This window comes from Diceros bicornis, chromosome 7, assembly GCF_020826845.1.
Source record: "Diceros bicornis minor isolate mBicDic1 chromosome 7, mDicBic1.mat.cur, whole genome shotgun sequence".
NCBI classification, from domain to species: Eukaryota; Metazoa; Chordata; class Mammalia; order Perissodactyla; family Rhinocerotidae; genus Diceros; species Diceros bicornis.
Window position 1 is genome coordinate 53,288,217 of NC_080746.1, and position 26,735 is coordinate 53,314,951.

At 49.3% G+C, this 26,735-nt stretch overlaps 2 protein-coding genes across 4 annotated transcripts in view; one reads left to right on the forward strand and one right to left on the reverse strand.

The window, feature by feature from the left end:
• Window positions 1-1,702, reverse strand: part of USP35 (ubiquitin specific peptidase 35) — a 39,115-nt gene extending 37,413 nt beyond the window's left edge. For 2 of the 3 annotated variants that reach the window (XM_058545522.1, XM_058545521.1), the window contains exon 1: window positions 1,418-1,701. The gene's annotated coding sequence lies outside the window, so the exon portion shown is untranslated. Of the gene's footprint in view, window positions 1-1,417 lie in introns of all 3 variants that reach the window. The other variant, XM_058545523.1, reaches the window with a different exon arrangement.
• A 243-nt stretch (window positions 1,703-1,945) lies between these two features.
• KCTD21 (potassium channel tetramerization domain containing 21) lies at window positions 1,946-16,318 on the forward strand. Its single transcript, XM_058545524.1, has 2 exons — window positions 1,946-2,000; window positions 14,673-16,318. Exon 2 carries the CDS (start codon window positions 14,702-14,704, stop codon window positions 15,482-15,484), a length of 783 nt encoding a protein of 260 aa, XP_058401507.1. The 5' UTR covers window positions 1,946-2,000; window positions 14,673-14,701; the 3' UTR covers window positions 15,485-16,318.
• Window positions 16,319-26,735: the final 10,417 nt, after the last annotated feature.

Sequence of the window (26,735 nt, forward strand, 5' to 3'; positions counted from 1 at the left end):
TGTCTATCTCCCCCACCAGGATGGGATCTCCTTTGGGAGGAAAGGGGTCCAATCCCCCTGTCTGTGCCCAGTGCTAGCACAGGACCCAGCACAGAGGTGGAGTGCCAAGTGACCACAAGAGACATGTGACAGCAAGATGAGATAAAACCAAGGATATGACCACAGAAGCACCAGCCTAACCGTTGGTCCGGTCACTGCCCCCTTATCTGCCCAGGTCTGCTCCTACATATCCATAACCCTGAGCATCTTAAACATCAGCCAAGAAAGCCCCTACAGAGGTCACTGGACGGGACTGAGTGAGGCTTTAGCCATTCTGGAAGTGACTAAAACAACCAAAGCTAAAGAAAAAGAACAAAACAAAACAACTGCTCCTGGTTAACCGGTTGTCAGGTCAAAAGCTCACAGAATCTCATGGGACAGGGTAGGGGGCTTCAAGAAAGTTGCACGCAACCTCCCTCTACCCCAGAGCACAGCAGCCCCTCAAGCCCCAGCTCAGCATCTAAGACTTGAGGAGGCCATTTCCTCTCCTCTCTGACCCTCACACCCAGTCTTCCTCCTTCGACTCCCCTGGGTGCTGGAGCTGCCTCGGGGGCACCAGGCTGTCCCTGTCCTCACCCAGAAGGGCCCTCCATCCCTGGCCTCACTGCATTTTGCTGTGTATTTTTTAACTTCTACCCAAGGCAGCCCTGGGAAGGAGCCCCTCCCCCAACTACTGGGAGGCCCTCGTCTGGGCCACCAACCTGTCTCCTGGAAAGAAAGGAAAAAAAGGGTTTTACTGGTAAAAAGCAACTGCTCTCTTACTGAGAGGAATGGGAGCATATATTCCCTTCTCAGGAACCCATTACACTCACCCATCCCCGCCCAGGGCCTCCCCTCATATACCTCGGATGGCATGCCCCCACCCCCACCCCAGGCTTTCTGGAAGGGCGGGCACCAGGCTAACGCATGGGGTCTCACGTTCACAAGGGCTCTTGCAGGGGGAGTACCCGGGCGGGGATGCTGAGAATAGCTGAAGCCCATTGCAAGCGGTGGTGGCCTCCTGGCCCCCTACTTTGTGCCCCAGCTTGGCCCTACCCTTCCCTCCAGTCATACCAGTGCACCAGCGCCCAGCCCAGGCTGGGGCTGCGGACCCCACGAAAGGCCGGCGAGCTTCGTGGTACTGGGCGCGGGTGCCGTCAGCCCTCAGGCGGGTGGAAGCGGGATCACCTCGATACACAATTGATGAAGAAGGAGGCTGAGGCCCAGAGAGGGGCAGCTACTCGCCCAAGGTCACACAGCGAGGCCCAGGATGCACCCAGACCTCCCACCTCTCAGCCCCAGACTCTCAAAGCCCTACGCGTGTGTTCGGGGATCTTGAACCGCCAGGGTGCAGACACTCCTTCCCCCCAACCCGCACACACGCCGCCAGCCCCCTTACCTCTGGGACCCCAGTGGCCCCTGCCTCAGAGCAGGCTCCTGGGTGGGGCGGTCAGGCCCGGCAGGACTAGACCGGGCCAGGCTAGGTCAGGGCGGGTCCTCTGCCCACCCCTGAGTGAGGACGCCCTCCGCCAAGTCCCAGGCGGCAGGGATGCTGCTTCCACTGCAAAGTCCAGCCTCCCCACCCGGCTCTGCACAAGCCCGTACCCAGGAAGTCCGACTCAGCGGCGCGGCGGCAAGGCTGCGGGACCAAGCGGGCGGAGGCGCGAGGTGCGGGAAACGGGGCGGAGCCGGAGCGGGGGCCACCCCGCGAACCGCCACTCAGGCCGCGTCCCCTTTAAGGCCAGCCGGCCCGAGCGCTGGAGGGGGCCGGGCACTGGACGGCTCACCGCAATGCCTCCTGGGAGACAGAGTTCGCGCTAGGCGCGCCGAGCCGCAAAGAGCCCACGGAGAACTACAAGTCCCGGAGCGCAGCGCGCAGGTCCCGGGCCGCCACGCCCCTGGGCTGGGCTGCGGCCCTCCGCCCCCCTCGCAAAGCTGCGCTGGCTGCCCGCGGAGGGGAGGCTGCAGACCGAGGGCAGGAGGTGGGTGCGGCGCGGCTGGGGGTGTGGGGCGCAGGAACAGCAGGTGAAGGGACGCAGGCCCACCTGGGCACCTGTCCTACCTTGAGAGGTCATCTAGCGTACCCTAGCCTCGCCATTGTCATCTGTGCAATGGGAATGGCAACGTCTCTGCCTCCGTGGGAGGGGGCGCATATCGGGGAGAGGGGGCGGAGCTAGTGGAAGGAGCCAGGATGGATGGTGATGATAGGAAAAGCCCGGATCATGAGGGTCGAGACTGTGGGAGGAATCTCTGGTGGGTGGGGCAAGGGTGGGCGGAGTTTCTAGGTGAGATGGGGAACACGAGTGAGGTCGGGGAAGAGGGCTGCAGAGCTGGGGAGCGGGTGCTGAGAAAGCCGATGAAGCCTGGGTTGGATTGGGTGGAATGGGCCAAAAAGCATTAGGGAAGGAGGGGGGGAGACACAAAAATGAAAAGGACCGCTTCTAGCCCTGGAAAGCCCAGTGTGGGCAGCACTGGTATGGTTTGGGCAAGGGGGTGCCCGAGTGAGCAAATACTTGTGGATGCACAGAACACCTTCTTTCCTTGTGACTAGAAGTAAATAGCCCATCCCTTAAACTCAGTGCGTCACACACATGATCTCATTGAGCTCTCACACCCTGTGAAGGCGTCACCATGTCTGTTTACAGGTGAGGAATATGAGGCTCAGAGAAGTGAAGTGAGTTTGCCAAAACCACCCAGGACTCCTTACTCCAAAAACCGTGCTTTTTTTCCTGCGCTGCGGGGAGGCAGAGGTTTAGTCTGGAGTGGATGGCAGGGAAGAAACAAAAGTTTCCATGCCCTGTCCTTCGCAGGTTATGTGGCAGGACCAGCTTCTAAACCCTTCTGAATGCTAACCTGTAAGGCAACCCTCCTGAGGTTATTGTGAAGATGAAATCAGGAGAGGGATTTAAAAGCCTTTTGTTTATAAATTATTATAATTGTTGTGAGGAGCAGGAAGACCATAAGAAAGAGAGTAGTTGAGATGGGGTGCTCGTGCCTGAAGAAAACCCGCAAGATGAAGCTTGAGAGTGAGCTGAGATGATGAAGGAAAATTCTGGAAAAGGATGGGGGTTGGTGGTGGTTGTTGGGAGTTGGCACCAGGTAAGAGAATACTTTGCTATGCAAATGGAGAAGTCAGGTTGCCAGGTCAGGTGGCTTCCCTCCTCCAGCCCACCTTTCCCTATCACGTGCCCTGCTGGGCAGCTCACTCCAGGGTCTGTGTGTCACCCGAGTCTAAGAAGCTCCTTTTCTCCCTACGGTGGGGGTAATGGAGCAGCCTGTGGACTTACAGATATGAACTGGGCAAAACAGGGCTAATGATACAGCTGTTGGGTGTGGGGAAGCCAGGAAGAGGAGGTGAGGGGCAGTGCCTCATATAGTCTCCAGGGCTGTGAGCGAGAGTCTTTGATCCTGAATTTAAAAATTCAGGAGAGGGTGATAAACCTCCCTATTGGTAGACGACCGCCAGTCTAGGGTGAGGAAAATGGATCTGACTAAATAGGGGAAGAAATTTCTTTCTCTTCCTCTACTCTCCCTGCTTCCGGGGGTACATAGAGGGGAGATCCCGGCCCCAGCAGGGTGGCCGGACACCCATCTACTTGCGTAAAGTGGGCTTTGGTAAGGGGTGAAAATAAAATGCTCTGGAGATGCAGAGGAGGAAGGAATGAATTCCAGCTGTGGGGCCTGGCAGATGAATGGGATTTTCCTTTGCAGTGCAGGCAGAGGGGATGGCAGATACCAAACTGCAGAGAGAGGAGAGGGCCTGGCATGGCAGAGTAGGGATAATAATAGTATCTAGTTCATCTATGACATCAACTTGCATGAAGTGCGCAGCACAGTAGTAACTGCTCAGTAAATGTCACCCGTTGTTATTACTGCTACTGTTGTGATCACCATCATCTATCCAGGAATCCGCCTAGGGCCACACAGCCGGGAAGTGGCAGATCCCACTCATGCTGAAGCCCAAGCACTTTCCTCTCCCCCTCCAGTTCTTTCTGCCCATCCACCTCACTTGTGAGACCCAGAAGTGGCCCCTGTTTGTGAACATTCTGGGTGAGCTGTAACAGGAGTTTCTTTCCTGCCGTAGTAGCAGAGACTCTGAGTTCAGGAGGAGGCAGGGGAAACAAGGCCTGAACAGCCATCTTCTCCCAGCCTGGATCCCAGCAGAGACAGGCAGGCCTAGTGTGGTGGTTTCTGTGGGCAAGACCACTCAGGTTGAAATTCTAACTCCCCCAACAACTGCAGGCTGTTTTAGCTTAGCCCTGGTTGGCTTCCTCATCCTCCAAAAGGTGGCGACACCTGGAGAGGAAAATTATGAGATTTTAATGCTTCTCAGTAGTAGTAATAACAAATCTACTACTTATTGAATTTGGCTAATTATTGGGGTCAGGCGTTCTGACTGGAACCTCACATTTGTAGTCCTACGAGGGAAGTGTTTTTTTCTTCCGTCTTCTTTCAAAATGAAAATGTTTTTAGAATTTTCAAGCCTACAGAAAAAGTTTAAAGAATAGCGTTTCGGGGCCAGCCCGGTGGTGTAGTGGTTAAGTTCCTGCCCTCTGCTTCAGCATCCCGGGGTTCATGGGTTCAGATCCCGGGCACGGACCCACACAATGCTCATTAAGCCATACTGTGGCCATGTCCCACCAACAAAATAGAGGAAGACTGGCATAGATGTTAGCTCAGGGAAAATCTTCCTTAAGCAAAAAGAGGAAGATTGGCAACAGATGTTAGCTCAGGGCCAATCTTGCCCTCCAAAGGAAAAAAAAAAAAAGAATAGCCTTTCACTTAGATGCACCAATTCACGCATTGCTGATTTTGCTTTTACACACACACACACACACACACACACACACTTTTTTTACTAAACTATTTAAATTACATCTTGACACTTGATCCCTAAATTCTTCAGCAGGTATCTCCTAATTATAACATTCTATTACATAATCATAATACCATTATCATACCTAAGAAAATGAGCAAGTCAATATTATCTAATAAACAGTTGATATTCAAATTTGCCCAACTGCCAAAAAAATATCTTATGTAATTTTGTTTTTAATCAGATGCAGTCAAGATTCATGCATTGCATTTAGTTATATCTCTTTTTTTTTTTTGCTGAGGAAGATTCACCCTGAGCTAGCATCTGTTGCCCTTCTTCCTCTTTTTATATGTGAGCTGCTGCCACAGCATGGCCACTGACAGACGAGTGGTGTAGGTCTGCGCCCAGGAACCTAACCCAGGCCACCAAAGCAGAGCATGCCGAACTTAACCACTAGGCCACTGGAGCTGTCCCTAGTTACATCTCTTTAAGCAACTTATTTTATCTAGATCGAGCCCCCTCCACTTGTTTAAATTTGTTTGATTATTTTATCAATGATTAGATTCAGGTTAGATTTTTTTCTTCTGGGAATGTTGTGTACTTCTTATTGTATCACACGTGTAATATCAGGGTCCTACTCTCCATGAGTGCTAAATTAGATTATTGGTTAAGATCATGACAGCCTGATCTCTCCATATAAGGGTAAAGTTTTCCCTTTTGAAATTAGCAAGTAGTCTGTGGAGTGATTCTTTGAGAAATTGTGTATTCCCATAACCTTTCACTCCACATCCGTTGATGATTTGCAACATTGAGGGTTGCAAAATGGTAATTTTCTAATTATACCATTCTTTCTATATTTATTAGCTGGTATTCTTTGTTATAGAATAACTTTTTCCTGCCTGTGTCTGTGTCTGTGTCTTTCTCACTTCCTCTCTTCGCTCTCTCTTTTTCTTTTTGGAGTAACATAGACTCATGATTTCTTCTAAATTTGATGTGTTATAACCCATTATCATCACTTAATCTTTTTTGGTTCTCAAATTATGCCAAATTTGGCCAATGAGAGTCCCTTTAGGCCAGCTCCTGCGTTCTTTTGTTTTGTTTTGTTAGTTGAGATTATAATTGATATATGTAACATTATATTAGTTTCAGGTGTACAACATAGTGATTTGAGATATATATATATTGCAAAATGATCACAGTGTGTTTAGTTAACATCCATCACCACGCATAGTTACAAAAAGAATATTTTTTTTCTTGTGATGAGACTTCTAAGATCCCCTCTGTTCTTTTGACATGACCTCATCAATCTTTGATTGCTTCTTTGCTCTCTGGCAAGAGATGTTCCAGGCTCACCTTGAACTTTTCCTGTCAAAGTCCTGGAATCATCAGTTTCTCCAGGAAGCCCTGGTTTCTTTTTGTAGGCGGTTACATTTAGAAACCAAGATCTGGAGTCAGGTGTGCTCATTGCTACTGGGGTATCATTTCTAGGCTCTTTGAATGAGCAGAGCTAAGAAATGATGGATGGGAAGGTGGATGGATGGACAGATGGATAGATAGATAATTATCATTGCTTAGTAGATTCATTGTTGTTACAAAAACTGGGGTCCTCACTCTGTAAAATGAGTAGATTGTGCTAGAAGTAGTTCCATTATGGAAGCTCAGTGGGCAGTAACGTAGGAAATTGCACAGAAAGCCCTATTCCAGGGCTCCATGAGCGTACAGGCTGTTGACTCGGACCTCTGTGGCTGCCTTCAGTCTCTCGCTCAAGACCCAGATTAGAAAAGACCCCAGGCTGTCTCCAAAGACCTGTTCTTTGAGCAATATCCAAACTCAGAGCCTCCCAGAGGCCATGACTCAGAGGTCAAGAATGCACTCGAGGGCGTAGCAGTTAAGTTCCACTTCGGTGGCCCTGGGTTCCCCGGTTTGGATCCTGGGCATGGACCTACTCACTGCTCATCAAGCCATGCTGAGGCGGCATCCCATATAGGAGAGCTACAACTCTACCACTATGATACACAACTATGTATACACAACTATGATGTACTGGGGTTTTGGGGGGGAAAAAAGAAAAAAAAAAAAAGAAAGATTGGCAACAGATGTTAGCACAGAGCCAATCTTCCTCTCTGAGTTTATGAAGTAAGGAGAATGTGATCTGCCAGGGTCCCATGATTGTTGTAAGGATCAGTATACAGTCTATATTTAGTTTTTAAAATTGCTAACTGGTCTTTTCAACACATGTATTGCAAAACTCCTCTTTTTCATTGTTTTAATACCGCAGTTTGAAATGTTGCTTTATAATCTGATTTAATACATCACACTAAGATAACTACTCTTTTTCAAATATTCTTTCAGGTTGTCACTCATCAATTTTTCCAAACTAAGATTTTAATATTTTGTTTTTAATCTTTGGAAAAAATACTGTTGGGATTTGGACTAGGTTAACATAACAACTGTAATTAATTATAGGAGAACAACTTTAAGATATTTCGTCTCCATCTCGGAAGCATTACAAGTCTCTATTCAAATCCTATTTATGCTTGTTAATAAAGTATCATGGCTTGTGTTACTGGAGGGGGGCCCAGGCTTTGGAGAGAGACCTCCTTGGAATTCTAGCTCTGCTGCCTCTAGCTGTGTGATCTTAAGCTGCCATCTTCACTAATATGTGCTTCAGTTTTATAATCCTAAAAATTGGGATGATAATCATACCTACCTCACAGCATAGGTGTGGTATTTTAATGAAACAGTCTACAGGGAAATGCCTCACATAGCTCGGGGTGTGTCCTCAGCGCTCAGGAGATGTTGGTTCTCTGTGTCATGGTCTTTATGTAGGTCAGAGTCAAATTGAGATGGCAGATGTGAGAGCACCTGGTAAGAGGTAGGAGGCGGACAAATGACAGACCTCTCCAAGGGCCTTGGCTGCCGAATGCCCACAGAGGAGTGTCGTGGTTCAGAGCACAGACTGCAGTCACACAGGCCTAGGCTTCAGTCCTGGCTCTGCCACTGCTTTTGGGCTCAGGTTCTCATCTGTAGAGTGGAGATAATACTTTCCTTGAAGGAGTGTTCCGGGGCTTAAATGAGCTCATATGTATAGCACACCCAGCACAGGTAGGTACACAGTAAATACTCATCGAGCATTCGTCATGACCCTCATGAGGCCTGGAGGACTTGGGTGCCAGGGCAGAGTTTTAAAGTAGATTCTCTAGAGTGATGTTTTGGCTGCCCAGCCTTATTGGACATCTCCTCTCAAAGAATTATATTTTCTGTGTCACAATTAGAGGTTGCAACCAGGTAACTTTCAGGCCCCAGCCTGGAATTGCCCTTCACCTGGTACCATGCTGGGCCTTAGGACCTCCTCTCATTTGGCCCATGGACCCACTTCAGGGAGGAGAGAATTCCAGCTGCAACTCCAAATTCGCGGGCCCCCAGGCCTTCCTTTCTCAGTCAGGTGGTCCAAAGATCAGCATGGCGTAATTTTGTGGTTTGACGCCAGTGGTTTTCTCAGAGAGGGAGATGGGGCTGATCTTTTTTTGTTTTTTTTTCACGTCTAGAGGCAGACTTCAAAAGTCTGCTGCTTAAAAAAAAATTATTCAGGCCTGCCCCGTGGCATAGTGGTTGAAGTTCCGCGTGCTCCACTTCAGCTTCACGGATTTGGATCCCAGGCACAGACCTACACCACTCGTCAGCCGTGCTGTGGAGGCATCCCACATACAAAGTAGAGGAAGATTGCCACAGGTGTTAGCTCAGGGCTAATCTTAATCTTCCTCAAAAATGAAAGGGGGAGGATTGGCAACAGATGTTAGCTCAGGGTGAATCTTCCTCACCAAAAAAAAAGAAAACATTCATTCGGACACAGTGGTGGGTTTCTTTTATCTTGTACTGCCTGGTTTGGTTTGCATTCCCGTTCATCTTTTCTAATCTGGCTTTTAAAAACCTGGCTTTGTGTGTGTTGCTGCTTTGTCGTTAGACAGCGTGAATCACTGTTGAAATAGAAAAGTTTAGACCACTCAGTGGACTTGCCCTATGTCAGCTGTGGAGGGGCACTGGGCCATCCTGGGCTCCTGTCCCCGTGTCCTCAGATGTGAGTGGGCAGAGCCCCAGGCCGGTAGTGGACAAGCTGCCAAGGGAGCCTACCCCAGTCTGGTCTGGACAGAGAATAAGGGAGTGTGATTTCTCACTCATGTTGGGACCCCTTGGTGGGAAGTAAAGATGATCAGAGCTGTTGGACTCACACAGACCTGGATTTGGATCCCAGTTGCTTCACTGACTCTTAACCTTTCTGAGCCTCAGTTTCCTCATCTGTAAAATGGAGATAGTAATAGTATCCATCTCACAGAGTGCTTGTGAAGACATCAAATGAGGGAATGCATGTAAAGCATTTAGCACAATAGTATCATTCTCTGTACTTTTCTGTTTGTTTTTACTAAAAATAAATAAAATGCTAACAGGTGTTACGTGAAGCTCCTCACCTTGTAAAAACAAGAGGTGTGTGCTCAGCAAGTAGTGACTGTTTTCTTGCCAAGTAAGCTGCAGAGCAGCGTTTTAAAAGGCTGCTTCAGCTTTTCTCAAACTTGGTGAAGCTGTTACAGCCTTTTGTTGCTATTACAACTCTTAGCAGCCTGTGTAGTGGGAAGAGAGTGGGCTTTCTGTTCACTGGCTGTGTGTCCTGGGCAAGTCACCAGTCTTTCTGAGTCTTTCGCATCTGCCAAACAGGGAGAATGATGCCTACCCTGTAGGACTGCTGTGAGAATTAAAACGGCTGAGAGTGTAAAGGCCATGGATGTAGTAAAATGTTCCTTCCTTCCCTCTCACCCCCGATGCCACTGGCACCCACTGTGTGCTAGGCAGTGAATATGCAGGGACATGAAACATGTCATTGCTTGCAAGGAGATCACAAACTGGGCAGTGGTTTTCAAAGACAACCCACAGTGTGAAGATGCACTTTGTATCACGGTCCATTTCATACACACTGTGTACACACACACAGTCAACTGAAACAAAAGTTTCAAACAAAAATATAACTGGTGTATTTCATGCCACAATCACAGTCTTGATGTTTTTTCCAGTTTATGAAGGCATAATTTATATACAGTAAAATTCATCTTTTAGGGATACAGTTATATGAATTTTTGTAATCTTTATACAATCATTTGACTACCACCGCATCAAGACATAGACTATTTCCATCACTCCAGAACGTTTTCTCTTGCCTCTTTACAGCCAGTCTTCTCCCCAGCCTAGCCCCTAGCAATCACTGATCTGATTTCTGTCTCTATAGTTTTGCCTTTTCCAGAATGTTATATAAATAGGATCACACACCATGTAACCTTTTGAGGCTGGCTTCTTTCCCTTAACATAATGCTTTTGAGATTCTTCTGTGTTGTGGTGTATGTCAGTTGGTAGTTGCTTTATATTGCTGAGTCATATTCCATTGTATGGATGTACCACAGTTTGTTTATCCATTTACATTTTAGTTGTTTCCAGGTTTGGGCAATTATGAATAAAGCTGCTGTAATCATTCACATACAGGTTTTTGCATGGACATATGTCTTCATTTCTCTGGGATAAATAACTAGGAGTTATTTATTGCTAGGGATTGCTAGGTCGTGTGGAAACTGTATGCCAAACTGCTTTCCACAGTGATTGTAGCATTTTGCATTCTCACCGGCAATGTATGAGAGTTTCCATTCCTCTGTATAATCACTAGCAATTGATGTTGTCAGATTTTTTATTTGAGCCATTTTAATTGGTAGATAGTAATAATCTAATTGTGGTTTTCATTTTCATGTCCCTAATGACTAATGATGTTGAGCATCTTTTCATGTGATTATTTGTCATCATTATATCTTCTTTGGTGAAATGTTTGTTCAGATCTTGTGCCCATTTTTTAATTGGGTTTTCTGTTCTTACTGAGTTTTGAGAGTTCTTTATATATTCTGGTTAGCAGTCCTTTATCAGATATGTGTTTTGCAAATATTTTCTCCCAATCTGTGTCTTATTTTCACTTTCTTAACACTGTCCTTTGAAGAGGACAAGTTTTTCATTTGCATGAAGTCTAGTTTGTCAGTTTGTTTATGGTTTGTGCCTTTTGGGTCCTATCCAAGAAATCTTCACCTAACCCAAAGTCACAAAGATTTTCTCCTTGAAGTTTTTATAGTTTTAAAAAGATTTCACATTTAGGTCTACGATCTATTTTGATTTAATTTTTGTTTATGGTGCAAGATATGGGTCAAGGTTCTTTTTTGCATATGGATGTCCAGTGATCTGCATCTCGATAAAGCCAAGGAGGAGGGCCATGTGCAAAGCAGATCATAACATGCCAGAATGGTGGGCACTGCCAGAGAGGGCTGTGCAAGGGACCAGGAAGGCCCAAGAGGAGAGCTGTTAACTTAGTGGAGATCTGGGGACAGCTTTCCAGAGGCAGTGACTGATAGGCAGAGCCTTAAATGTTGACAGCAGAGAAGGTGGAGAAGGGAGGTGTAAGGAGAGCAAAGACAGGACAGGTGCCAGTGCGAGGGTGTGTGTGGTGGCGTCTGGAGAGTCAGAGCGGAGCGTGTGTGTGGGAAGGTCAGAGTTAGAGGTGAGAGGGGAAGAGCAAGGTGGTTTGGGCAGGCAGTAGTGCTTCGGGAAGCTCAGCTGCAGACCAAAATGGAAGGCGGACAGAAAGAAGGCAGGGAGCCAAGTGAGGATGTAGGGAAGATGAGGCTAGAGCTCCTGGAATAGCTACAGAGATAGGTTCAAGGAGACAGAGTCCAGAAGAATTTTAGGGATGAGGAGTCAGGGCTGCCTCCCGGGCCTTGGGCTCAGGCATTTGGGTGGCTGAGAAGAGCTCACAGCAGGTTCAGGGAAGGAGGAATTCTGTGTTAGGCTTCTGGTACCCACAGCACACCCATGTAGAGATGTCCAGGAGGCAGCCAGGTACGCACCGGGGGCTGTAGCTCAGTGACGTTAGTTCATCCCCACCTGACCACAAACCCTCTGCCACACTCATGAAGCTCCTCAGCCCCCCAGAGGTGTCAGTTCCTGCCCCCTCGTGTCATTGTGCCTTTTACAATAGGGTTTCTGCATTTGTGACGGTGGTCACAGTGGTGCTACCACTAGAAAATAGCACTTGGAGGACTGAGCTCTGTGACTCATGGGCATGGGGCGAATACCACAGGGATCACCCGGTCTGGGGGTCAGTAGACTTGCCTTCTAACCAGCCTGCGCCCCAGCTGACCGTGCAGCTCTCTGTGCTGCTCTCCCCCAACTAGTGACCAGGAGCCGTGTAGCCGGAGGGCGAAGGGCAGGCAGGCGGTGCTCTGCTGCTTTTGCAAGCAGAGAAATAGGAGTTTGGGTACCCACCCAAGGGCCCCCGGGTATGCCCTGTGGCTCCTGACCGTCTCCCCCACCCCCCATGCTCTGAGCTCTTCAGCACTAATTTACGGTGGAGGTGTGGGGTCTGCGGCCCACAGAACTGTCAGGAAAGACAGCCCAGCCTCTGTGACATCTGAGCCTGCTCTTTCCGTGAGGCTGAGCCACTTCACAGAGCCTGGGCCTTAAATCAAGGAGAAGGAAAGATTGAAAACTAGAATATGCAAATTACTGTCTAGAGAGAAAAGGAGATTCTGGAATGAGGAAGGGGTGGCCCACTCCTGGGTCGAGCTCCCGCCTGGGCCCTCTGGAGAGAGAATTGGCCAGAGTCAGCCCTGAGGCCAAGCACCTTCCCCAGCTGCAGGTCTCCACAGCAGCTACCCTTCCTCGGGCCCTCACCCCACCCCTCTCTCGGACCTCCACACTGTCTCGCAGCCCATCTGCTCCAGGCTTCTGCTGATGATTTTGTAACTTCATCATGGGCTTGTTTCTCTTCAGACATTCCAGATGGTTAATGCCTTTCTGCAATATAAAAGTGCCCCATTAGATGGAGAAGGAATCATGAGGGGACCCCCCCCCCCCCGCTCCAGAAAGTGAGTGGGGCAGCTAAACATCTCCTCTATCCACCCAGCATGGCCCCCATTCTCTGGAGGGGGCTGTCTCCATCCTCTGGAATAAGGGGGTCTCGGTGTAGCCAGCCTCCTCAGAAGGCAGACATGGTGAGAAGTGCTCTGGCCTGCTCCCCACCCTTGCTGGGTGACTTTGGGAAGCCCATCCTCAGACCTCTGTTTTCCCATCTGGACAGTAATAATGCCAGGATTCATTCTGACCAACTCCCACAGCTCTTGGTACATCTCCCTTGTCACTGCGCCCTCACTGCCCCTTGTCTCTGTCTCCCCCACCAATCTGAGCTCCTCGAGGGCAACACTGAGACCGATTCTTCCCCGTGTCCCCCCACACCCAACATCAGGAGAAGGTTGCTGAATCCATTCCACAGTTTGGCTCTTAGGACAGTATCGTGTTGGAAGCTGAGAGCGTACATCCCCTGCTTTCTAGAACCTTGAAGAGAAGTTAAACTCCAAGACTTCTGGTTGAAAGAGACTCACCAGCCCTAGATACTGGAGGCTCTGAGATCAGTGGAGGAATGGGGGGGGGGGGGCCTTTGTTAAGGAGCGGATAAAGAGCCCTTAGGAAGGGTGCTCGGTGGCAGAGTCCCACATTTGCACTGACCTCGAAGCAAGTTTCAGAGGAGGCTGGGGGGCCTTCATGATGGGAAAGGGCAGGCCGCGAAGAGCATCTTCATGGCAAGGCAAGTTGTTACAGGAGGATGGGAGTCCAGAAAAGGGAGTCATTGAGAGTCCAGAGGGCTGAGTTACCCATTATGGGCCTGGTAGATGGATGGAAATGGCACTAATAACAGCCATTTGTTGTAAATTCTTTGAGATAGAAAAATAATTAAATTCAGAAGCAACATTGGTACAACAGAAGGAGAACTGGGCTTGGAGTCATAAATCTCCAAGCATTTGCTAAGTACTTAGAGTGTACCAGTCTTTGGCTGGTAAGCATTTACACATATTAAGGACCCGGGTTTGAATCCCTGCAAGGCCCTTCACCTCTCTGAGCACCAGGGAATGAATCCTGGCAGTTTTCTTCATCTGCACAATAGGGCAGGATGGTGGTACTGTCTATGTCAAAAGATGTGTATGCCCATTATGTAAGCAGATGTGTGTAAGAGCAGGTAACAGCATTCAGTTCAGGCACATTGTCTTTCTCTTCTTAGACCAGTGGTTCTCTGTCCTAACTGAACATTTAGAATCACCAAGGGCACTTTGTAAAAATAGCAATTCTGGAGCCACAGTCCAGACCAATTAAAACAATCTCTGGAGGGTGGGACCCAGGCTTCATTTGCTCTTTTCTTTTTCTTATTTTTTAACTCCCTACTGAACGTAATATGCTTTAGACAGTGTGGCAGTTATCACCCATCCATTTATTCCTCAAGCATTCATTCATTTTGACCCCAAGGGATGTAGGCTTGATCTACAATAAGGAGTTGAGAACTGTGACTACCCAGACGTTATGGACTGAATGTTTGTGTCCCCTAAAATTCATATGTTGGAGTCCCAACCTCTAATGTGATGGTATAAGGAGGTAAGACCTTTGGGAGGTGATTAGGTCATAATGGTAGGGCCCTCGTAAACAGGATTAGTGCCCTTATAAAAGAGACTCCAGAGAGCTCTCTTGCCCCTTCTGCCGTGTGAAGACACGGTGGGAAGATGGCCCTCACCAGACACAAAATCTGCCCGCACCTTGATCTTGGACTTCCCAGCCTCCAGAACTAAGTAAATGAGAACTAAATAAGTAAGTGAAAAATAAATGTTTGTTACTTAAGCCACCCATTCTATGGCATTCTGTTATACCAGCCCCAACAGACTAAGGTGTCAGATATGGTTGGATAATGGTCATTTCTCACTTTTTTTCCTTCTCTAAGACTACTTCCCAGCACCGCAGCCTCCTGCCATGTCCGACCCCATCACACTGAACGTCGGGGGGAAGCTCTACACAACCTCCCTGGCAACCTTGACCAGCTTCCCTGACTCCATGCTGGGCGCCATGTTCAGTGGGAAGATGCCCACTAAGAGGGACAGCCAGGGCAACTGCTTCATTGACCGTGACGGCAAAGTGTTCCGCTACATCCTCAACTTCCTGCGGACCTCCCACCTGGACTTGCCCGAGGACTTCCAGGAGATGGGCCTGCTCCGCAGAGAGGCCGACTTCTACCAGGTGCAGCCTCTGATTGAGGCACTGCAGGAGAAGGAGGTGGAGCTCTCCAAGGCTGAGAAGAATGCCATGCTCAACATCACGCTGAACCAGCGTGTGCAGACGGTCCACTTCACCGTGCGCGAGGCACCCCAGATCTACAGCCTGTCCTCCTCCAGCATGGAGGTCTTCAACGCCAACATCTTCAGCACCTCTTGCCTGTTCCTCAAGCTCCTCGGCTCCAAGCTCTTCTACTGCTCCAATGGCAATCTCTCCTCCATCACCAGCCACTTGCAGGACCCCAACCACCTGACTCTGGACTGGGTGGCCAACGTGGAGGGCCTGCCAGAGGAGGAGTACACCAAGCAGAACCTCAAGAGGCTCTGGGTGGTGCCAGCCAACAAGCAGATCAACAGCTTCCAGGTCTTTGTGGAGGAGGTGCTGAAGATCGCTCTGAGTGATGGCTTCTGCATCGATTCTTCTCACCCGCACGCTCTGGATTTTATGAACAATAAGATTATTCGATTAATACGGTACAGGTAAAAGGACCCCAGCCACGTTGGAGGGGGGCTGCCAAGAAGCTCCACGTCAGCCAGGATGTTGGAGAGTATCTTGCCGGTGGTGTGAGGCAGGGCACTATACTAATCTGTATTAATCACATAGCAGGATTTGATTCCCCCGCGATGCAGTCCACCTATAGGAATCCATGTGTCCTCTCAACAGAGCCACCTTTTTTCTTGCCATTTTGAGCTGGAGAAGGGCAGTTGGTTATGACAAGTGCAGAGTCTGCTGATGTCTCCTAAAGGAGGTCACAGGAAGACTGTCTGGCTGGACAGAGGAGCAGTGGTTTTGTCCTGGGCTCCATCTCTGTACCATTAGGCAGGGCCTCACTTAGCCATCTGTTAAAAGAGCCTCTGGTGGAGGGGATGGGGTGAGAACAAGAGGCTGTCTTCGGTTTCCCAGGACGTAAAGCATCCAGAGATTCCCATCCCGCCTGCTCCTCTGTCCAAGGATGCAGCCAGGACCTTGGACTTGTTTGCCCGGGGGTGACCGGGTTTGGCTGGCTTGGACATGTAGTGTGTTCTCAGAGCTATGTTTCTGGAGAGATTTGAGCTGTGGCATGGCCTAGAGGAGTGAGCATCCAGGCAGGGTTCAGAAGATGGGGATATCCCTCTTGACTGGGCCAAATCTAGGCTTTGGGGGATTTCTGGCTTCAGAAATGGGCTGCTATCCCTGTAAAGGTTTGAAAATCTGGAGCCAGTGCATTGAAAGGCACTTCATAATGTGGCCTGTTACCTGACTCTTGTAATCCTTTCACCAAGAATTTAAAGTATAATTGAAACAGGTCATTTTAAACAAATATGTTATGGACTCTCAGGGTTGGAAAGTTGATTCAATGGCTGCTTGGTCCTTCCGCACCCCAGCACACCCTAGCACATTTGGGGCTGAGCATCTCTCCCCAGCACCTCCTAGTGATCAGCTATCCCTGCTTGCATACCTCCAGCGATGGAAAGCTCATCATCCCCAAGGCATCCCCTGCTGGCTGTTAGAAAGTTCTTCCTTGTATTGAGCCAAAATCTGTCCTTCCCCTCCCATTTCCTTGTCTTGGTTCTAGACCTTCCTTCTCACCCAAATGTGTATTTTCTCTTTCAAAATATAGAGGGTCCCCAACTTACGATGGTTCGACTTAAGATTTTTCAGCCTTATGATAGTGCGAAAGTGATACGCATTCAGTAGAAACCATACTTCGAGTTTTGAATTTTGATCTTTTCCCAGGCTAGCAATATGTGGGGCGAGACTCACGTGATTCGGGGCAGCAGCAGCGAGCCACAGTCAGCCAGCCACATGATCACGAGGGTAAACAACCCGTATACTTAGACCCATTCTGTACCCACACAACCGTGCTGTTTTGCACTTTCAGTACAGAATTCGATAAATTACATGAGATATTCAACACTTATTATAAAATAGGCTTTGTGTTAGATGATTTTACCCAATTGTAGGGTGATGTAAGTGTTCTGAGCACATTTAAGGTAGGTTAGGTGTATTAAATGCTTTTTCAACTTACAATATTTTCAGCTTACAGTGGGTCTATTGGGACGTAACCCCATCGTAAGTCGAGGAAGATCTGTAGTCACCTTCAGAGGCCAGACACTCATTCTGAAAATATTATTATTAGGATTCCTTTTTGGGATCTGTCTTCAGAACCAAGGTTAGCCCCCTCCCATCCACTGTAAGTCAACCCCATTTTGTTACGGCTTCACCTCCTTCGTGACGTCCCACTTCACCCCCCTTCCTCACCAGGCATGGCTCTGCATAGTTTTTGACCATCTTCTGTTGGAGGATGAAGATTTGCTGCCCCTGAGGAAGTACTGCCAGAGGAAGGAGACCAGGGTCTTGGAGGGCAATAGGCAGTGAGGAGCCCAAGAGTGGTCTGAACCATAACACTGCTCTTGGAGTAAGTGTCCAGCCCCTAAGATACTGCTCTGAAGGAGGTGGCCTTCCCCTGTGGTACTGTTTCTAGTCCTAACCAGCCACGGACCTCCTTGGGGTGAGATCCTGGGCAAGAGACCTGGAGCCACCACTTCCCAGGGGGTGATGAGCAGTGCAGGCCTCGAAACTGCACCTTATGATTCATCCCTGGAGTGCCTATGGCCTTGGGAATCCTGGAGTCTTCCCCAGTAGGCAGGGGCCCTCAGACAAAGCCAGAGAAGCCTGGTGACACAGGTAGCACTGGGAGATGGGTCAAGGAAGGGGCTTCCATGGTTGTGCCCTGTGAGTAGGGAGCTTGTATACTGGGCTGTGGTCAAGGCCGCATCCCATAGGTAATAAAGGCCTTTTCCCCCTACAGGGGGACCCAGGAGTCCCTGACAGCTGTCCCAGGTACTTGGGAAAGCCACTCAGGAGAAGCCAGTTTAAACCAGACAGCAGGAGCTGTGACCATAACAAACCAGTTTAAGGAAGAAATCTCGTAAATCACTGCTTCCTTTTTTTCTTCTCCATAAAAATTCTCTTTCTCCATCTGTTTGGTCTTCTTAATTCAAGCAGCTTGACTTTAGAGAAAGTGCAGGACCTATGAAGCCACTAATGTGCTGTGTGACTTTATGCAAGTCACTCACCTCACTGAGCCACCTCCATTTCTTCACCTGTGAAATGGGCATAACAGTAATACATAACCCTACCTACCTCACAGGGCTGTTGTGAGGATCAAATGAAATAATGTATGTGAGAATACAGTATAAATGATAAATGGTTGTTGTTATTTTGTGTCTGCTTATAAGAGAATAAACCCTGGCCTAGGAGTTAGACTGGCCAGGGTTTGAATTCTGACTCCATCACTCGCTGTGTAACCTTGGGCAAGTCACTGGGCCTCTCTGATTTGTTTCCTCATCAGATAACAACCCCCACCTCCCAGTGTTAGGTGACTTAAATGAGTGGGTATGTGTGAAAATTCCTTGCTAGGCCTGGCACACAGGAGCTCAATAAATGCTCTCTCGGGAGATAATAATGAGGGACTGATGCGCGGAGGACACCACGAGCGTACACTCGAACAAGCCCTGCAGAGCACTCGGTATGTGGGCACTGAGGATGGGAACAGCCACAAGTTCAGTCTGGAAAAAGCTTCGAGGTTCACACAGTGTGTTGTGGGAACTGGGGAAAGAGCGCTCAGTTCTCAGGGTGTAATAGATGGTCGAGCTGGGCCTCTGAGGATAGTTGGACTGTGACAGAATGAGCTAAGGAGGGCCTGGTGGGTGTGAGAAACCGTAGGAGCAGAGGCCTGGGATCCAGACAGGGCGGGTGACCCGAAGAAGGGTGAGGCTCCACGCGGAGCCGCGGCACAGGGGAGCGACAGGTGGTGTGTTCAGTGCCCTCACTGCGCTTGTGTCTCAGTGAGGAGAGTGCAGCCATCTGCTTGGCAAAACTGTGAGGAAGAGAACGCTGAGTGATGCCAGCAGCACCGTCCTAGGGGACGAGTGCGTCAGAGTGAGTGTGGACCAGGGCACAGGGATGTGCTGCTTGTCATGAGCCCAACGCAGGACCTGATGGTGATCAGTGATCTCAACCGGACTCAGTTCATTCAGCCTTTTGCACAGCCGAGAGCTTTGTCCCAACTGGAGGGCAGTTCCGGGCACGCGTGAGCTTGTCAGCTGTGTTCCTGCCCCAGTGTGATCCCAGGCACGCAGAGGGATAGTCAGAAAGGGTGGTCAAGGGAACCCTATGGCACCCTGGTGTGACCGCTTCGTGAGGCCTGCCATCAAACAGGGCCCTGCATGCTCGAAGGCCAGCAGTAGCCACCACCTCAGGCACCACTCCCTGTGACCTCACACCCTCAGGACCACCTAAAGCCCTTTGCCCTTTTATGAAGGGCAACCTTTGTGACCCTCTGTTTTGCCTTCGGGCCACAGCTCCCTGCACAGGGGTGGCCATTGTCCCGTCTTGTTCTCAGCACCCCCCTCTGCCCACACCTCAATGCACCACACAGCCCACAGCCCTGCGGGCCAGGATGCAGTCACTCTGCTTTGTAAACGGCAGTGTGGCCTAAAACAGCGCTTTTGTAACTGCCTCTTTGATCACCCCAAAATTGCAGCTTTGTTTTACAAATTACTCCTAAAACGGGCTGCTGTGAGTGGGGGCTTGGCCAAGGTCAGCCCTAGACCAATTTCTTGGCTCATGTGGCCAGAGCATCAGCCCATCCCTTTCCTGAACTGTAGTCTCTTCACGCTGATGCCTGAGTCTGCCTGTGTCCCAGGGGGCTCAGGGCTGATGGGGGCGCCTGGCAAGGAAATGAGTCTCCGTAATCGTCTGCGGAGCAGAACAACTTTGATAACTGGCCCATCAAAGGGAGGAGCCTGGGCTTGTTTCCAGGCCCCGGGGGGTCGCGACTCTGGCAGCTCCGTCTGCCCAGACAGCCCAGTGACCTCAGTCTCCTTCAGAACCTTCGGGACAGTGTGGCACCAAGCAGAGAGCTGTGGAGACAGTCTGGTGACATGCTCACCCTAGTCTGGGGCACAGGGACCAAAGGGGGCCCTGAGGACAAAAGTTGGCCTGTGGAAGCCAGAGGATCGCTGAGCAACCCATAGCACCAGGACTCCACCCAACACAAAGGACAACAGAACAAGCTCTGTGGGCCACTGGCTGGCTCTGACTTCTGGGCAGGAAATGCATGCCCAGCCAGGTATGTCTGACCCTCACTGCCCCCTCTCCTGGTCCTATATCCCGTCAACTTCCCTGGACCTCCCTCCCCAATGTACAGGGCATTTCAAAGCCTTTGTCAACATTTCCCAGTTAGCTGGAAGCCTTAGACTATTCCAGCCCAATCTTACACCAGGTCCTTCCCCGGAGCCTAGGTTCCCTTTGACTGAGGTGTGGGGTAAAGGCCCAGTCGAGTCACATTTGAAATCCTCTAGAGATCCTGCCAGCTAAAGACAAAGGTTAATGTGTTGTGACATGGGTACTCCCTCCCCAACCCAAATTAGTTCACTTTATAAATCCAGTATTGGATTTGCTTAATAAATTCCTTTTGTTTGGCACCTCATAGGTTGCCAAGCTCCTTCATGTCCATAGTTCCCTTTCACGGAACATAGAATGAATATGCCATGCCGTTCCACACCTCTGCCGCAGCTGCCCTTAACTACTTTGCCTTCAGAGCAAACATCTGCTCATCCTCAACACTCTGCATGAGCCTTGTCCCCTTGGCTCACCAAGTAGAGTAGGTCCCAACCCCCTTTATCATCCTATACCTGGTGAGGGCTTTATCGTCAGACTGTACCTGTTCACAGGCAGTGTTGTGCTGGTAATTATTTAACAACCAGCTCTCAGGGAAAAGCCCTGATTTGTAGCATTGGCCAATTTCCATGGTGTAAATACTCCACCATGGTTGACTTCACGTCCCCAACGTGATGTCACTGATCATCAGAGAAGAGAGGCACACAGCGGGCTCTGGAGAGCCAGAGTGAGGCTGCTCCAGCACCCCTCCACGTCTACCACTGAACTGCATGTTTGTGAGGGCAGGGGCTCTGTCTTCCATTTGTATCACCAGTGCCTAGCACAAAGAAAGTGCTCAATATTTGTTTGAGGGCCTCTGCCACCTGTGAAATGAGACATTTTTACCCCCATGGTGTCGTCTCTTGGTCAAACTCCTTCATGCTGAAAAGTCTTGCTCAAACTTTTTCCTATAGCACACAAAAAAAAAAGTCCAAATGCTTCAGCCTACTGTAAGAGCACAGATTCTGGAGACGGACTGCCTGGCATCAAATCCTGGCTCTGCCACTTAATGGCTATGTCAGCTTGGGCAAGAAGCTTAACCTCTCTGTTTCCTTGTCTGTAAAGGGTTGTTACAAGGGTTTGATGAGGAATAAATCAATAGCTTTTTGAACAGCACCTGGAGTGTAAGTGCTATACTTACTACATTGCTTATTATTATTATTATCATTATTATTATTTTCTGTCCTCGTCTTTCATTGCTGTCTTATTTTCCCACTCCCTCAGTGTCCCTTGCATAATATACATAGATGTCCATCTCCTGACCCTTCTGGTTGGCATCTCCATGGGTCCGAGAATTGGATCTCATTACATGTTCCGTGTATTTGCATACTCTGTTAAGCACCTGCCATCTGCCAACCCCAGGGCTGGGCTCTGGAAAATCAAAGATGAACCCTGCACATTCCTCCCGTGGGAGTGCGGTGGGAAAGAGAGAGACAGGTAAATGAATTCCAGTGTGGTGGGCAGTGCTAAGGTGGAAGTCTGCTCCAGGTGGAGTGGACCTCAGAGACGGCATGGCCAGCCTTAGCAGTAACGCCTCCGTGTACACACCACTTTACAATTTACAAAGTACTTTGCCCCCTTTTTCTCATTTAATCCTCATGACAAGGATCTGAGGGGCAGCACAGGCAGCACTTTTTTTCAGAGATGAGGAAGCAGGTTCAGAGAGGTGAAATGACTTGTCTGTGACCACACTGCATGTAAGTACAGTCCCTGGCAAATAGTAGGCCTTCGGCTATTATGAAATTGAGTTAAGTGTCATTTAATTCAAGTCACCAAGTCAAGGCAAGAACCCAGTCTGAATCTTCCTTCACGATTATTTCCACTCGACTGTGAGGTTTCCTAGTGCCAGGATTCTGATCCAGGCTTTTCCATGGATGTTCCAGGTGAACTTGGGCAAATCACTTCACCGTCCTGGGCCTGAAAGCTTCCTTGGCAAAATGCAGCAAGGTAGAGTTCAGCTAGTCTACCAGCTAGAAGTCTCTTCCAGCCAGACCTGGTTGGAAGAATGATCCTCCTAGCTCTGGAGCTATGTGAGCAGAGACCAGAAAATCCCTTGACGGGGCGGTCCTGGGGGTTTCAGCCGTGGGACTGGCCCCGCGTGTCTCCTCGCAGCCTGTCAACCTATGAACATAATACTCGGTGATGGAGATGGAGCTCTCCTGGGATTTTTGCCCTTTCCAGTGTAAAACGCTGGACTCTATTAAATGCTGCTGAGGCTAAAATGATCGGGCAAAGTGGAGTCACTCAGGTGGCACGTCACACTACTGCCACTCCCCTGAGTGAAGTCGGAAAGCTTCTGTGAGGATGAAGCTCATTCCACTGAAATGTGGTGCCCCCACCTCCTTAGAAGAGGAGGCAGATTAGACAAGCTGAGCCCTCCTGTCGTCATTCCTGAGCAGAGAGGAGCTCCCTGTGTTGGCTGCCAAGAGAGAGGACTGTCAGAACGTGACATTCATTGGCTATTTTTTGGCATAGACTCTGAGAATGTTGTGCTAGGAGGAAACTTACGACTGACTGACCATCAAAGGTGAAGAGAAAAGAGAACTGGCTTGGAGTCAAGCAGACCAGGTCCAACTCCTGGCTCTGCCATGTGACCTTGGCAAGCACCATCATCTTTCTCAGTCTCAATGACCTCATCTATGAAGTGGGGATAAAAACACCTGCATTACCTACTTCATACAGTGATGATAAGGATGAAGCGAGAAAAGCACTGAGAGCTCCTTCCTCTTTGCTCTCTGTACCCCTTGCTCTCCACACTGGACGGAGCACTCTCCTAAAGCAGGGACCACCTCTCATGCCTCTATATCCTCAGCCTTCAGCACATTGCCTCCTAAGGGAGCTCCTCAGTTCACGTTTGTTGAATGAATGACTGAACTCCACCGCTTTACCCATGAGGCAACAGGTCCAGAGTGGTGGAGGGACTTGTCCCAGTTATACAGCCAGGGAGGACCCCAGGACCTCTGAGCCCCAGTCCTCTCTCTCCCATACATTACCTGGTGCAGCCACGTTTGGCAAAGCTCTCCTTGCACGCTGAAGCCTTTCTTCTTTCAACCTCTTGGTTGGTGAGGAGCAGCCTTGGAACCAGAACTCAGGTCTGCTGGGCTCCAAAGCCGTGAGCTCATTCTACGAGGCCCACCGAAAACTCAAGTGGGGCCTAAGCAGCTTTTTGGATCTGTTTCCCAGTCATGGGTTTAGCTGGTTCTGCAAGTGAGGAGGCTTAGTTGGGATGATGCCTTCCCAGCCTGCCTCCTTGCATAAGTTTGACCTTGAACAACGGCCAAAATCTGAGGCCGAAGGCCAAATGGCCTTGCCTGCCCCTCTTGTTGCCAAAAGCAAAGAAACAGGATATGCTCTCTTTGAACAATTCTAAGACACATATTTTTTCAAATTCCAGCACCTCTGAAATCAGGACTAGACCTAACAATTGATAGCATCTTACAATTATAAGTGACAGCATTTATTCTTATGTGGTGGAACATAAAATAAACTTGTGTCTTGAAATTGTCTTAGATTAAAAGAAATCCAGCATTAGCCAGCCTGCAGTGTCACTGCAGGTCAGCGCACTGTTTCCCTTGGGCTATTTGGACCCCAGAGGCTCACTTCCTTCTTAGCTTGCTGCCCCTTGCCCAACACCCTTGTTTCACCGATAAGGAAAATGGCCAGGGTGACAAAGCCTGTCAGTGGCAGAGCTGGGTCAACTTCCTGTGGGCTGGACCTGCTCCTCTCCATCTCCCTCCCCAGTGCCCAGCAAAGGGCCCTCACTCTGCAATGCTGAGTAATAAGATTAACAACAATAATAGCTAACACTTACGAGCACTAATGAGCCAGCAACATTCTAAGTACTGTATTAACAGTTTTAATCCCCACCAGATCCCTGGGAGGTAGGAACCATTTACTGTCCCCATTTTATAGGCTGAATTGTGTCCCCCCAAATGCGTATGTTGAGGTTCTAACCCCCAGTACCTCAGAATGTAACTGTTTTTGGAGATAGAGTCTTTAAAAAGGTAATTAAGTTAAATGTAGTCATACAGGTGGGCCCTAACCCAATACGACTGGTGCCCTTATAAGAGGAAATTTGGACAGACAGACATGAACAGGGAAGACCATGTGAAGACACAGGGAGAAGTCAGCCATCTGTAAGCCAAAGAGGGAGGCCTCAGAAGAATCCAATGCTACTGACACTTTGATTTTGGACTTCTAACCTCAGGAACTGTGAGAAAATAAATTTCTGTTGTTTAAGCCATCCGGTCTGTGGTACCTGGTTATGGCAGCCCGAGCTGATTAGTACAGTGAGAAAGCTGAGCCACAGAGAAGTAAAACAGCTAGGAAGAGGCTGAGGAGGATTCTGCACTCAGGCCGGGGGCTCCGTAACCCATGCTCTGAACCACCACCTCCACCACAGAGAAGGCGTCATGGCTCCAGCCCAAAGCAGTGCCACTGCCCGAGGCTGGTCCTCCTTCTTGGCCTCCAGGCAGCCCGGCCAGCCTAGACGGGCTCCTGGCGGCTCCTCTGCCCCGATTCCCCCAGCTGAATGTAGTGTGGAAAACCAGGATGGGCCTGGGGCAGAGAAGATGGACCACAATGGTGGGGTTGAGAACAGAAAGTACACACATGCACACACACACTCACTCACATAGCCCTTCTTCCCAGGGTTCTGGTCTCCTGGAGCACAGTTCTTTCTGCCTCTTCACACTGCCTTAGAATTATATCATGAAGGCAAACAGTCTGATGCTCAACCCTGGTGTGAATCCTGTCATTAAAAATCCAGGCCCGGGGCCGGCCCCGTGGCTTAGCGGTTAAGTGCGTGCGCTGCGCTACTGGCAGCCTGGGTTCAGATCCCGGGCGCGCACTGACGCATCGCTTCTCCGGCCATGCTGAGGCCACATCCCACACACAGCAACTAGAAGGATGTGCAGCTATGACATACAACTATCTACTGGGGCTTTGAGGGGAAAAAATAAATAAATAAAATCTTTAAAAAAAAAAAAAAAAAAAAATCCAGGCCCGGGCCAGCCCCGTGGCTTAGAGGTTAAATGCGTGCGCTCTGCTGCTGGCGGCCTGGGTTCGGATCCCGGGCGCGCACCGACGCACCGCTTCTCTGGCCATGCTGAGGCCGCGTCCCACATACAGCAACTAGAAGGATGTGCCGCTATGACATACAACTATCTACTGGGGCTTTGGGGGGGAAATAATTAAATAAATAAAATCTTTAAAAAAAAAAAAAAATCCAGGCCCAAGGAACAACTACCGCTGGCCAGGCACCATCAGGAGTTGCCTATATGATCTCATTTAATCTTAACAATAATCTGAGACAGTCATAACTATCATAACACTCATTTACAAGTGAAGACACTGAGGCCCACATAGATTAAATGGCCCAAGGGAATGAAGCCAGACAGTGGCAGAGCTAAGACAGACCAAGGCTGTCTGATGCAGAGCGACCAAATTGCACAAGTCCAGGGGGCTCTATTTACATAAAATAATAGACTACAGTATGACTGCTGCTCCGTGGAGCTGTGCAGCCCCCAGCCCTGCAGGCCTCCTCTTTCCCAACCTCCGAGCGTTTCTTTTTTTTTTTTTTTTAAAGATTTTATTTATTTATTTTTTCCCCCACAAAGCCCCAGCAGATAGTTGTATGTCATAGCTGCACATCCTTCCAGTTGCTGCATGTGGGACGCGGCCTCAGCATGGCCGGAGAAGCGGTGCGTCGGCGCGCGCCCGGGGGATCCGAACCCGGGCCGCCAGCAGCAGAGCGTGCGCACTTAACTGCCAAGCCACGGGGCCAGCCCATGAGCGTTTCTAATGTAAGGATGTAGATGCCGTTTCCTAAGCCTCTTGTGGGGCAGGCACTGTTAGGCCCAAGGGCACAGACGCGAGGCTGCCCTCCTGGCTGGCATTGTCCACTGGGGAAGACAGGCAAGTAAACAAATGATTTCTACAGAGTGAGATCATGCTCTGCATGATACAAAGGTGAGAGGGCTGGGGGAGAGCTGAGAGAACTAGGGACCACGTTGAAGATGAAACGGGGGAGAATCAAAGATGCCTCACCAAGGAGGACACCGTTATGACAGGTATTGAAGGATGAGTAGAAGTTTCCTAGGCAAACAAGGCAAGGAAGGGCATTTTAGCCATAAAGGATATCATGTGCAAGTAATTATAATAGCAAATATTGATTAAGCGCTGGTTATGTATCAGGCATAATGCTGGGCACCGTACTTCCATTATCTCATTCAGTCCTCACAACAACAGTATGCAATAGGTACTATAACCAGTTTTACAGTTGACAAAACTGAGGCTCAGAAAGGGTGAGCAACTTGCTCAAAGTCACACAGCTGGTAAGTGGTAGGACCAGGATTCCAACCCTGATCTGTTGTCTCAAAAGCCTATGTTCTCACCACCACCATGTTACCATCGTTGTAGAAGCCTAGAGTTGAAAGTTAGTAAAAGAACTTGAACATTTCCTTAATAATTTCTCTGATTTTGCCAGCTGTGATTAGTGGTGATCAGCGCTTTCTTCAGCCTTTTCTGA

Bases quoted from the DNA above. Each gene is read 5' to 3' on its own strand.
- KCTD21 (XM_058545524.1), top strand. From the start codon at position 14,702: ATGTCCGACCCCATCACACTGAACGTCGGGGGGAAGCTCTACACAACC.